The 13,772-nt window shown below is 42.0% G+C and overlaps 1 protein-coding gene across 1 annotated transcript in view; it reads left to right on the forward strand.

Annotated features, from left to right (window-relative positions):
- RHEB (Ras homolog, mTORC1 binding) overlaps positions 1-13,306 on the forward strand; it is a 49,032-nt gene extending 35,726 nt beyond the window's left edge. The window contains exons 4-8 of the mRNA XM_007469808.1: positions 5,281-5,363; positions 6,024-6,080; positions 6,193-6,240; positions 6,990-7,071; positions 12,796-13,306. Coding sequence (XP_007469870.1) covers positions 5,281-5,363; positions 6,024-6,080; positions 6,193-6,240; positions 6,990-7,071; positions 12,796-12,888 — 363 coding nt within the window. The 3' untranslated portion in view covers positions 12,889-13,306. The remainder of the gene's footprint in view (positions 1-5,280; positions 5,364-6,023; positions 6,081-6,192; positions 6,241-6,989; positions 7,072-12,795) is intronic.
- The last annotated feature ends 466 nt before the right edge of the window (positions 13,307-13,772 follow it).

Genomic DNA, 13,772 nt, shown 5'->3' on the forward strand with positions numbered 1-13,772 from the left:
GGACCTTGTCCTGGATTCTTAGTGTTGGTGTTTTTTATAATAGTTCAGACAATTGTGTAATTTATTACCTAAAACAAGACACTTCTAAGAGTGAAGGGGGGACACTGGTAACGGGCTGGGACAACAGGTATAAGCTGAGAGTGTCCTGGGTGAAGGAATATGGGAGTCTGACATTATCAAGATTTCGGTTTGGGACTTCCCTGGTGGCGCAGCGGTTAGGAATCCTCCTGCCAATGCAGGGGACACGGGTTCAAGCCCTGTTCCGGGAAGATCCCACACACCGCAGAGCAACTAAGCCCGTGCACCACAACTACTGAGCCTGTGCTCTAGAGCCCGTGAGCCACAACTACTGAGCCTGCGTGCCGCAACTACTGAAACCCACACGCCTAGAGCCTGTGCTCCACAACAAAGAGAAGCCACCGCAATGAGAAGCCCGAGCACTGCAATGAAGAGTAGCCCCTGCTTGCCGCAACTAGAGAAAGCCCACGCGCAGCAACGAAGACCCAACGCAGCCATAAATAAATGTATGTATGTATGTGTGCATGTATGTAACAATTTTTAAAAATCCATTAAAAAAAAGAATCCTCCTGCCACTGCAGGGGACACGGGTTCGATCCCTGGTCCAGGGAGATTCCGCATGTCGCAGAGCAGCTAAGCCCGTGTGCCACAACTACTGAGCCCACGCTCCTAGAGCCCGTGCACTGCAATGAAGAATAGCCCCCACTCGCCGCAACTAGAGAAAACCTGCACGCAGCAATGAAGACCCAACGCGGCCAAAAAAAAAAAGATTTCGGTTTGCTTTTATATCTTAGTTTTGAATTTTCATTAAGCTCGTGGAAAGTAAGGGTAAGGATGTAGATTGATAAATCACTTTCATGTGACGTAACTATAGCAATTCATTTTATAATAGGCCAGAAGGAGAATCAGTATTTCGTAGTTGTTCGGAGCATGGGCTCTGCAGTCACACTACATGGATTTGAATCCTAGGTTTTCTTACTAACTCATTGGCCTTGAGAAAAGTAACAAACTTTTCTGTGCCTCATCCGTTTCATCTGTATAATGGTGATAACTGTGGTGCCTGCCTTCACATGATTGTTATATGTTTTAGAGGTGATTTATGAGCTTCAAGAGAATGTGATCCTTACTTGTAGTTCTTTGATGCCACTGAGGCTAGAGCGGGGGCCTAGCATGGAAACTCAGTTGAGGTTCACAGTGTGAGTGGGAGTCGTGCAGGAATCTCTTATACTTGGAAGAGAGCTGTGTCCTCGAAAACATTTCTCTGGAGAGAAAATTCTTTATATTGACTCTCCTTATGAAAATAGAACGTGTGTTCCTCAGAGATTCTGTTTTGCTCTAAAGCATAAATGTACACTTGGACATCACACGCCTTTAACTGTTTTAATGATAGAGTAATATAAAGAATGACCCCAAAAGGATCAGAGCTCTCAGGGAATGAGTGTACAGTGTGAGCATGCGAAGAGCATAGGTTAATTCCTGGCTCTGCTGTCTTGCTCTTTTGGGCTTTGTTACCGCTGGCTAAGAATATTTAGAGAATTTTTGCACAAAATATATTCAGATTTAGCTACTTTGAATAATTTGTTCTCATTGCAGCTAATAGTTCCAAAAGGCTATATTCACAGTTGGGAGACCGTAAAAGGTTATGCTGGTATTTACAATTCACGATGGTGCAACAGGGGTGGTATTTCCTTATGCCACAGTCTTGCCCTCATTCTGTAGAAATTGGATGAGCTAACACTTTATATTTACTGCTCTAAGAACTGTTTTTAAATCGGATTCATATCACGGGGTTGAGACTGCTGGTAGCAAGGAAAAATGATTATGATAGCAAGTACTGTTCATTTAGCAGTTTATTTTATACAGCTGATTTAATTGCCCAGCTAGGGATGATAATGAACAGAGTGAATGGATTATTTTTAGTTTGCTTGAAATATTTTGTTTTGACCTAATTTAAGTAAACTCAATGACAAGTGACTCAGAGACAGTCAATTTTAATGTCAAATTCCCTTTTTAAAAAAAGTTTTAAATTCATTTAAAAAATAACAATAATACATGTACATGTTATAGAAATAAAATAACACAAAAAGGTAAATAGTCAAAATTAAATCTTTCCACTGTAGCTATCTTAGCTTCACTCCGCCAACAGTAACCCATTATCAGTTTCTAGTAAATTCTTCCAAGCTGTTTTATACGTGAACATGCAAATATAGTTTTAACCTATTTTTTTCTTTTCTACACAAAAAGCGTGTCTCTATATCTCCATCTTGGAAATTATTCCGTATCAGTGTATACGGGCTCTTTTCTTCCCCCCATGGCTGCATAATGTCCCATTGTTCAGATACATTGTAATTTAACTATTGATCAGCAGTTAGGTTGTTTCCAGTCATGCCACCACCAGCAGTGCCACAGCCAGTATCTTGTGTTACTTTAGAAGGATGGTATGTATGTAAGAAAATGTCCTGGGTGTGGGATTGCTGGACCATAGGGTCACATTCTTGGCAGCAGTGAATAGGCGTGCCTGTTTCCCTACGCCCTCGCCAACACGACGGGTTACCACATTTTTTGATATTTGCCAATCTGCTGGGTGAAAAAATAGTATCTCTGTGTCGTGTTTTTCTTCTTAAAAAGGAATTTGATCATATTTTCCTGTGTTTGAGGGCATTTGTATTATATTTCCTTTCTGCACGTTATCCTGTCTATTCATGTACTTTGCCCTTGTCTATTGGGAGGATGGTCTTTGCTTGTTGAATTGAAAGATCACTTAATGTGTGAAGAAAATTAGCACTAGAAAATTAGCTACGGAACTTGCCTGACGTTCCAGTGGTAAAGAATCCACCTTCCAATGCAGGGGACGTGGGTTCAATCCCTGGTCAGGGAACTAAGATCCCACATCTGCGAGGCAGCTAAGCCTGCACGCCGCAACTACTGAGCCCACATACCTCAACTAGAGAGCCTGCGTGCTGCAAACTACAGAGCCCGCACACCACAACTAGAGAGAGAAAACCCACACGCCACAACTAGAGAGAAGCCTGCGCACCACGACGAAAGATCCCATGCGCTGCATCTAAGACCCGACGCAGCTAAAAAAATAAATAGATATACCTTAAAAAAAGAAAATTAGCTGCAGGGTTCTGTTTTATTTTCAGTCCGTCTTTTGTTTATGTTTTTTGTTTGGGAGGTTTTCAGCCATGAAGAACGTCTTCATTTTCATGTGGTTGAATTTATTAATCTCTTTTTAACCAATACTAGTTTTTTAAAATTCTCCCATCCACTATGTACCTAGTTTCAGTTTTCATCTTCAGATCTTTTATTTCTCTGGAATACATTTTTGCTAAGGTTTGAGGTAGAGATCCAACTTAGCCATTTCCCCACAGATGGCTCTGCATTTGTTCCTTGTACATTTTGTTGAGGGTTACTTTTTATCCTTACTGGTTTGAAGTGCCAGTATTTTCATATACCTACTTGCCATGACTGTTTGGGTCTTTGTAGATTTCCCTGTCTGCTCCATTCATGAGCTAGTATTGCACTATTTTAATTACCGTAGCTTTATGGTTTCCACCCACCTGCCTCTGCAGTTGCTGTTCTTTCTCCGGAAGTATACTTTTTATCAGGATTATGTTACATTTGTATATTAATTTAGGATTACTTAGTGGATACCCTTCTGATTCTACACATTCTTGCTGAAGACGTGGCACACTCTTCCGCTGATTTAACTCTTTTATCTCTTGGGCGTATTTTAAGATTTTCTTCAGATGGATCATATACTTTTATTTTCTTAGGCTTATTACTAGGAATTTTGTCCTTTTTGGTTGCTTTAAAGCTGAGGGTCTTTTTCCTCTGTTAATACTTTATATTTTTTATACTGTACTTCTTGAATATGATTATCCTTTTCCTTTTTCCCACATCTTCACTTTCAGGAAAAAGGTAATTTGAACTTTGGGTCTGCTGTACCTGAGCTGGTGACTAAAATCATTTGAAATTTTGTTTTTAATCTGGGTCAAAAGATCTCTCATTCCATTAACAACTTGTTTTTCAACATCAACACTAAAATGAATTCAACTTAATAAAAGTTGTACTATTAATGAAGGTTTTATTTTGCATATGTAGTAAGCTCTGTGATGTTGAAATGCTATTGTGATTAATGACTATAATATCAGAGAGTTGATAGTAAAACTTTTAATTTTTTTTAAGACACTTTAACATAGGGCAGTGACTCAGGGTCATCATCATAATCACGCTATGGAATTGCAGAGTTAACAGAGACAGTTAGTTACTTGATATAAGGGTGGCTTGCATGATTTTTCTATAATAGTGCCTGGGATGTGTGGTATATTAACAATTATATTTCAACTGAGAAGGAAATGTTTGTACCATACAGTGGCACTCTTGAGTACTGCATTGACATTAAACACTCTTGTAGTCTTTGATAATTCTGTATCTAAAGCAGCAGGGTTTTTCTTAAAGCATTGTAAAACTGGTACTAACAGGCTGTTGCATAATGTGTACCTTTCTTTCTAATTCCTGAAGTTGCTCAATATATAGCTCATTTGATCCTAAAAAGTCTGAATATACTGACTGAGTCTAGTGTCTTGTTTCTCTTCTCTCTTCCTCTTTTTCAAGTGCTGGTAGCAACCCACTAATGACTGGTACACTGGGCTCAGGCCATTGTGACTCATGTGCAGAAAATAGGTGAAAATACACGTTTATGGAATAGACTAGTAGCACTTGTGAATTTACTGAGAGGCCTAAGAGACTCTGGACTTTGAGGCCCATGAAGGAGAGGCGGTGGTGCTTTTCCCTTGACACAAGGTCACGGAACCAGTCTTTTCATTCCTTCCATCATCTTCTCCCAGGAACTGCAGCAGACGTCAGCTGTCCCTCAGAAGTCTTAGAATAGGGGCTTCCCTGGTGGTCCAGTGGTTAGGACTCTGCGCTCCCAATGCAGCGGACATGGGTTCCATCCCTGGTTGGGGAATTAGGATCCTGCATTCTGCATGGCAAAAAGAAAGAAAGGGAGGGAGGGAGGGAGGGAGGAAGGAAGAAGAAAAGGTCTTAGAATAGCCTGGGTCATTTTTCAATATTGGCTTAAAGCATATTATTGCCCCCAAACCAGTCCTAAGTAAATCTTGAGTGTGTAGGCTATATGTCTCTAGAATAACAGATTAATCCATTTTTTGTTCACTTTGATTTCTTTGACCATGTATGTGATATGTGAGATTGCTTGTTACGCTACTCAAATGTAATTATTTTTTTCTTTCACAGGATGAATATTCCATCTTTCCTCAGACATATTCCATAGATATTAATGGTTATATTCTTGTGTATTCTGTTACATCAATCAAAAGGTAAGGCCCACTTTGCTTGCTTGAGTTTATTTGCTGTGCTTAGATGGCATTAATCCTTCTAAGGGATTATGCAGGAATTGGCAGTAGTAACAACTAGACTTTAATGGTTTTTAGTGGTTGTCTTGTGGAGCAAACAGGTTGTTAAGGGCAAAAAAATTATCCCATTAGGTGTTCTCTTACACTGATGGAGTACAAAAACTCTGTTATTTCTTACCTCAGGCTGCCTAGCTAGACAGTGACTGAACATGATCTGAGCTTTTCTGCTGATTGCAATGGGAAATGCATTAATTGATTTACTTTTTGTGTGTTTTCACCGTATTAGTGTGGAGCATGGGCTGATTGCTAGGGCCCTCTCGCTAAGCAACATTCCGCAAATGTTAATTCAGAGATTAAATCAGCCCAGTTGTAGACTTTCCTATTTAAATATCTCACCTATTCCACTTTGAATATTCTCAGTTAAGGGCTGCTGAGTGTTGAATACACGCACATGTGAAAAAGTGGTAGGAAAAAATAAAGGAATTCCTTGTGTTCGGTTTACTTTATATTAAAATGGTGAGTCTATGACATTTTCCATTTTTCCCACTATAAATATTACATAACAAACGTTTTAAAACATCACCACTAAAATGGATGTCTGATTTTATGCTTTTTTTTTAATAGCTTTGAAGTGATCAAAGTTATCCATGGCAAACTGTTGGATATGGTGGGGAAAGTACAGTAAGTAGTAATAGATTATCTCTTTTGTTAGATACTCATAATAGTATCTTCTGAACAATCAAATCGGGCACTGACTAGGGTACTTTGGCTTTTTTTTCCCTTGTATTAATAGGATACCTATTATGTTGGTTGGGAATAAGAAAGACCTACATATGGAAAGGTATGTAGCTTCTAAATACTGATTTATAAAGTCAAGTCTAAGACGATTTAGTCACTGAAGTTTCATTTTTAATTATTCTTATAGCAAGAATATTTTTAGCTGTAGCATATCTGTGTTTCTGTGTTCAGAAATGTGGCAGTGACTGCATCACAGAAGCAAAACTGCAGTAAAAATCTCAACCTGTCTTGGAAAATGCTTCCTCTTAAAAAAGAGCGCAAAGACTATAGAAAATTATCTTTAGATTCTTTTACGGTTTTGCATAAAGCAGACTCTAAAAAGACAATGGTAGCACTCATTCAACAAATAGTTTTTTGAGTACTGGGTTTAGGATTAGAGCAGTGAACAGGGGCGGAGCCTGACACCTAGAGGAAGAGGCTCACAGGCTGAACTAACGCCAGCAGGACTGCATGGAGGGCCCTTTCAGGATTGCACCGTCTTTGGGTGCTTATAGCCGAGCTGGCTTCAAAATAATCAATTGTTGCAGACGCTGGAGTGTTGGCGTCCTGTTCTCCGAACTGTAAGAACTTGCTGGAGCAGGGGTAGCCACCCCATAAGGCAATGTCTGCTCTGTTCCCCAGCTCAGGGGTAACGGAAATGCTTCTCTGCATTACATACTGGATGAGAATGTTGAGCTTCTGCTTCATAAGGAAAAAAACTGATTAAAGTGGAGCCTGTCTCATAAATCAATTATAGATGTTTTGTATAATAAAGAGCAAAGTACTTTAATTAGATTTTTCTTTTTCCATTAGGGTGATCAGTTATGAAGAAGGGAAAGCGTTAGCAGAATCTTGGAACGCAGCTTTTCTGGAATCTTCTGCTAAAGAAAATCAGGTACGTGATTTTTAAACTTCATTTTGCCCTGCATCCCATCATTCATGGGTGTATGTTCCTCTCAGTCAGCATCTCACCACCATCTTCATCACTCCTGTTCAGTCTTCATCCTTCCACCATTTCTAATACCCATCTTTGGGTTGCTTTAGGACGATACTATTGATGTTTTAATTCAGTCAATATTCTACTTAAAATGGGACCTAGAATATTTGTAGGATAAATAGATACTAATAGTAAAGGCAATACTTCCTTTGAGAACATATAGTCTTACTTTTGTTTCATACTAAAGGCTGGTACAGAAATAAGTCCAGGCATAGAAAAGAAACAAGAATGATCTCACATCACTTTGGCAATAATTTTGTACCCTTACGTCCCCCCTTTTTCTGTTGGGTGGAACTGAGTTAGATGCATGTGTTATTTTAACACAGAAACTGTTAAGAACCATTTTACAAGCATTTTTCCCAATTTCAGCCCTGCAGATGTTCCTTTAAAAGGCATATCCGAGGAAGGATGTCACTTCTATTTCAGAAGGCTTCCCGTATCTCCTTTTCCCTTTTCCTCCGTGGCGTTAATTTAGACCAAGAACGTCCAAGCTTGTCTCCTGCTTCCATGAGTTCTCACCAGTGTATTTCTGTTTGCTGCCATTCACCTTCTGAAGCTACAAATCAGATGATGTCACCCTCAACTAAAAACTGTCAGTGGGTTGCCCATCATCTGTAGAACAAACCCCAAAGCCCTAAGCATGATGTTGAATGCAGTGTGTGATTCGAACTTTTCCGGTTTCTTCTTTCGCTGTTTCCCTGTACTTTTCAGTCGCACCAAATTCCTCCCACTTAATTAAATACAAGGGGTACTTCCAGATGCCTCCCCTTTACTCTCATTCTTCTCTGACTTGAAATATCCTTTCTCTAATTAACTACATACTTAATGTATGATCTTGTTTGATCTTCCAGTAAGATTAATTGGCTTTCATTTCTGTGAGGAAACTATATAGTTCAGTGAGGGTGGGTGGCTTGATGTGGTTGAGGACAGTCAGTTGTTCTTCCCCAGCTCCGCCACCTTTCACCACTAAGACCCCAGTCCTCAGGATTCTACTTAAATTCCACTTTCTCCTGGACCCCTGCATGATACGTCCAGCTAAAATTAATAGTAGCTTCTTCTCTATTATCCCCTTTAATTCATTCTGAGATTCAAGGCCGTATCACTGGCCTTCATTTTCTCCATAATGTCCGGCACAGTGGTTTTATATCTACTAGGTGCTCGGTCAACCCAGGTATCCCTTGATAGGCAAATCTGTTTGTCCCTGTGTCCGCAGGTGAGGGAAGTTAAATCTATACAATTGATTCCCGAGTTCCAGATAGCAAGAGATTTATCTGCATTCATTTAGTGCAGAGAGTGAGAATTCAGATAAGAAGAGCTGAGAGAGGAAGGGATACCTGTACTGCTTAATTGGATTAAATCAGACATTTATTGGGTGTCTGATCTGTCCTTAAGATCACCCAGTTGAACTGTCTGATTTTAGAAGTGAGGCGTTTTAAGATCCAGAGAGGTAAATAACTTTTCTAAGGTCACTCTGTATTTCATATGGTATAAGAACTTGGACTAAATTTTTAATTTAACCCAAATTTAGTCCTCTCTCCTCTCCACCATGCTTTTCTGATGGATGGGAAGAGAGGGCCTTGTGCATAACCAAAGTGTAATAGAGAGATTAGAGTGTTCCTGAGGGAGAGAGAGAGACCGTTCTGTATTAAAAAGTCTGTGTGTGAACCTTAAATGGAATCTGGTTCTAAAATCCCTCGTGTAAAAGATATTTTTGGTCAATTGGGGAGATTTGATTACGTTTTAGATATATTAGGGAAATGGTGTTAATTGTCTTGGGTGTAATGATGGTGTTGGGATTATGAAGAGAATATCCTTATTCTTGGAAAATGCAAACCATAGTATGTAGGGGCCAAGTTTCATAATGTCTGCAGCTTAGTTTCAGATGGGATAGATGCGGGGGATGGACAGAAGGAGAGCAAGCAGATATAGCAAAGATGTTAGCATTTGTTGAACTCAGATAGCAGGGCTCAGTGCTTATTATACAATTGTCCCCATTTTTGTGTATGCTTAAAAATTTGCATAATAAAAATTGGAAGGTGGTCAGAAGGTACAAACGTCCAGTTATAAAATAAAGAAGTCCTGAGGATGTGATGTATAGCATGGCGACTATGGTTAACAATATTATATATTTGAAAACTGCTAAGAGTAGATCTTAAAAGTTCTCATCACAAGAAAAAAATGTTTGTAACTATGTGTGACCAGCCTTATCGTGGTGATCATTTCACAGTATATACATACATCATCATTATGTTGTACACCTAGAACTAATACATGCTATGTGACAACTATCTCAATTTAAAAATTTTTTTGACATGGAGGAGTGAAGTTGAATGGCCCTAAGCTATCTTTGGTTCTGCTTTTGCTAACTTCGCTCCGTTGTCTTTCTCTCTGGTGAAAATCTGAGGATCCTAAAACAATTATTCTGTTTGACTTTATAATTATGGAAGCATCATCAGCAGTTTCACTATTCATGTAGGTTCACGTAGCCACTGTGCATTGTGTGTTACTGTTCTGTGGGTCTCTGGCAGTTGCTTTGTTATTCCTTCCAGCATCCTGAAAGGTGTAGCCACCTTATGGACCCTACCTCGAATGTAATTAAGAGGGATTGCTTAGTAAGGCGTGTTGCCTCAGGTTAATTTATCTTTTGAGAGTGACCTATAATGGTACGCTTAGGGTATGTTATTAAACTACTTTTTGGTCGGAGGATGCAGGCCTTTTCTCTATCTAGTTTATATTATACTTTACCGTAGCTTAAGATTTTTTAATATGGTTCTGGATAGATTTACTTTTTAACCTTTTAGTTTCCTTTAGAATGTAGGATACTGCCTTTTCAGTACCCATATAAAAGATGAAATTGTTCTCAAGGCTTAAAGTTAAAATGAAAAAATTCCAACTGCTGTAATTCTTTTAAAGTTTTGATAAATTTAGTAGATTTATCTGATATTAACCAAAACTCTAAAAGAAGGCAAGGGTGCAGTACGGTGACCTCAAACATCCCAGACAAGCTAGAAGATCAGATGACCCAACTCACTGTTGTCTCGGTTACTTTAGCACCTTCATCAGATCAACACATACCTTATTCGATGTGAAATAATCCTTAAAGGCAGAAAGATTCTTGTACCCAAATTAGGTAAATACAGTGATGATATGCATATCCTTGGAAAGCAGCAGTCCTGACCAGTTGTCTAGACACTTCTCAGCCCTCGGTTGTGGCTCTTGTGACACTGCTTACCTTGTTGTTGAGTGTGCAGAAGGCAATTGGATCCTAAGCCTAGTGAGTTTCTCCCCATCAGGTGGGGAGAAACCAAGTAATTCTAATCCCTTATGTTAAGAGGTGTGATTGATTCTAATCCACATGTATACTAGAGTGCTTACTACTCTTGGTCTATGTAGTAGGAAGAGAGAGAATTTGTGTAGTAAAGAGACATCCACATCAATAGTCACGTGATCAGAGACCAATCTTTGTGAACTGCTCAAATTTTTTATTGATAAATTTTGAAATGTAGCTTTGTATTACTTAGCAAAAATCCAGTATTTTAAAATAAACTGTCCTCAGTGGAGTTCAGTCAGATTTGTTGATTACAAAGTGCACAGTGGTAAAAATTATTAAGTCAGTGAGAATACTGCACTTTGACTATTACTGAACTATGGGATGTGTTTGCAGTTCTGGCTTATTTTCTGTGGAGGCCTTCACAAATTGTATTTCAGCAATTTGATGGAAGAGAATGCATTTTGTCAGAGTCAGATCACACAGGTAATCAAGGAGAATGCTAAGATTTATCTAGAAAGCCAGATTCCAGGCACGCTCTATTTTTTTTGTAAGAGTTTGGCATGTATCTTTCCACACATTTTTCTATGCTTTTTTTTTTTTTGGCTGCGTTGGGTCTTCATTGCTGCGCGCAGGCTTCCTCTAGTTGTGGTGAGCAGGGTCTACTCTTGGTTGTGGTGCGCGGGCTTCTCATTACGGTGGCTTCTCTTGTTGTGGAGCACAGGCTCTAGGCATCCAGGCTTCAGTAGTTGCAGCATGCAGGCTCAGTAGTTGTGGCTCGCCTGCTCTAGAGCACAGGCTCGGTAGTTGTGGCACGTGGGCTTAGTTGCTCCGTGGCATGTGGGATCTCCCTGACCAGGGCTCGAACCTGTGTCCCCTGCATTGGCAGGTGGATTCTAAACCACTGCGCCACCAGGGAAGCCCTGTGCATTTTTTTTAGGATGAAATAAATAACAACTTGCCTGCATAGTCGTGGGAAAGGAGGGGAATTGGTAATGCAGAAAGGAGGGTGCTTGCTGAAGTCAGTGGCCTTGATTAGACAGGAGAGGTGGGCCTGGGGCTGGCTTGGGCTTACTTAGGGGTGCCTCCTTTGTGCCAGCAGGAAAGAGGGAACCAGAGTAGATGAGCCCAGATTCAAGGGCATGGTCATTGGTGGACGGAGTATGGAGAGTTCGCTTATGAATGCTGCTTCTGTTTTCCCAGTGAAATGTAGAACCCAGTCATCAGCTGAGGATGAGAGCAGGGAAGAGGTTTAGCGATCCCAGTGGAAGGAAGAGGCATGACCCCTTCATCCTGGGGGCTGACTGGACCAGAGAAATGTGGTTGGGCTGCTGGGGCAGCAGGGGTCCCCTTTGGGTTCGGGGTCCTGGAGGTGTGTCCGTGGGCTGTGTCGGCTGTGTGGCGCAGGCAGCGAGCAGGCAGACAGGTGGCAGGGAAAGGAGTAGGAGGCCGGTGACTGCCTTGGGGATGTCTGCACTGGCCTGGGAGGCGAGAGAAGGAAGATGGGGGCTGGAGGGGGCGGCTGCTTGGTGATGACAAGATCTGGGTGCTGCCCTGCGAGGATTTTGAAAACAGGAGCATTTTCGGATTATCACAATGACCTCATTTAAAGGACAGGGACTGACGTTTTGCCTGAGTGAGGATTTCCTGCCCTAAATGATAGTGGCTCCTCCTTGTGAAGGGCTGGTCCCTGGGGCTGAGAGGTGCAGTCGGGAGAGAGAGGAGAGGAGGTCCCCGGCGGGGCGGGTGTGCAAGGCCAGCCAGGGTGGCGCGAGTGGTGGCGGAGGTGGAGCCGCTGCCCCGGAGGAGGGGGGTGAGGCCGGCGGTGACTCGGGGCTCTAGGTGGCCGAGAGGAAGCAGGCTCGGAGGGAGGGCACGGGTGTCATTTCACAGCCTAAGAGCCAGAGCTGAGCGCTTTCAGGAAGTGGGAGGGGAAAGGGCGTGACAGGCAGGGGGTGGGGTGCCAGGCCAGGCGAAAGAGCCCCTGCCCTGCTGTAGTCCCAGAGCGCCCGCGGGGCGGGCGAGCCGGGTGAGCCAGCAGGGGATACTCCACCCTGGAGGTCCAGAGGCGCCAAAGGAGGCGGAGTAGGCGGGGCTTCCTGTGACTGATGAAAACAGGGCTCAGAAGTGTGATTTGAGGTTAGTTCCAGTGGTCTGCAGTCACCACGTGGGGGGAGGGGAGGGAGGAATCCCAGGCTCCTGTGGCCCCGGGGCCGCCTCGTTGTCCTCCACACCTGGACCTCCACGTGCAGGGCAGGTTGTGGGCCTTCTCCAGTCCCGCCAGCAGTATCAGTGTTCCTCAGTGGCTCCGCTTTTAACTCTAACATTGTCATCGGTTTTCTCTTTGGTTTCAGACTGCTGTTGATGTTTTTAGAAGGATAATTTTGGAGGCAGAGAAAATTGATGGGGCCGCTTCACAAGGAAAGTCTTCCTGCTTGGTGATGTGATTCTACTGCAAAACCTGAGGGCACTGGGAATCTGGCCTGCCTGAGGAGGCAACCTGCCCATTTTCCTTTAAGATAAACTCTGCTTCATTTCTCTTCTGTTAACCTGAAAGATTTCATTTGGGTCAGAGCTTCTCTCCCACCCCCTCCTTTCAGATTATGTTAAACTCTGACTTGGTCCAAATGAGTTCACTTCCATTTTCAAATTTTGAGCAATCATATTTTCAATTTATATATTGTATTTCTTAATAATATTATGACCAAGAATTTTATTGCATTAATTTTTCAGTGTAGTTTGTTGTTTAAAATAATGTAATCATCCAAATGATACATATTGTTACACTACTATTAACTAGGCTTCAATATGTCAGTGTTTATTTCGTTGTGTTAAGTGTATACTTGTAAATAAAATAGCTGCAAAGCCTAATCGTTGTGCTCCTCAGTGTGGCTTTTAAAGAAGAAAACCTGTCCTCCTGAGGGCTTCTTTCCCTGCCTCCGAGGAGGCTCCAGCTTGGATTCCAGGAGCCAGTGGAAGATGTGGCCCACCAGGCAGCTGTGGGCACTTGGGGTAGAGTGCCTGAACTGGGGGGGGGATTCCTGTTGACTAAAGCCGAGTGACCTTGGGGGAGGTCTGTGAGGGGAGTTGCTCCCCAATAATTGTTCTCCCCACCTTGGTTGGAATGTTTCATGCAGGTAGGGCTGCAGGCTTACTTAGAGCCTTCCGGCCACCCTCTTGCTTGTCTCTTAGCTACTTGAGAAAAGGGGACCTAAAGATACACTTACTGTCTCTCCTTTTACTTAGCTTGGTGTCCAAGGCAGACAGGATCTGACTTAGAAAATAGATTGGCCTGTCACTATCCCAAAACCTCCAGGAGTTTAAAGGAGGG

The sequence above is a fragment of the Lipotes vexillifer genome, unplaced genomic scaffold, assembly GCF_000442215.2.
Source record: "Lipotes vexillifer unplaced genomic scaffold, Lipotes_vexillifer_v1.1 scaffold472, whole genome shotgun sequence".
Lineage (NCBI taxonomy): Eukaryota > Metazoa > Chordata > Mammalia > Artiodactyla > Lipotidae > Lipotes > Lipotes vexillifer.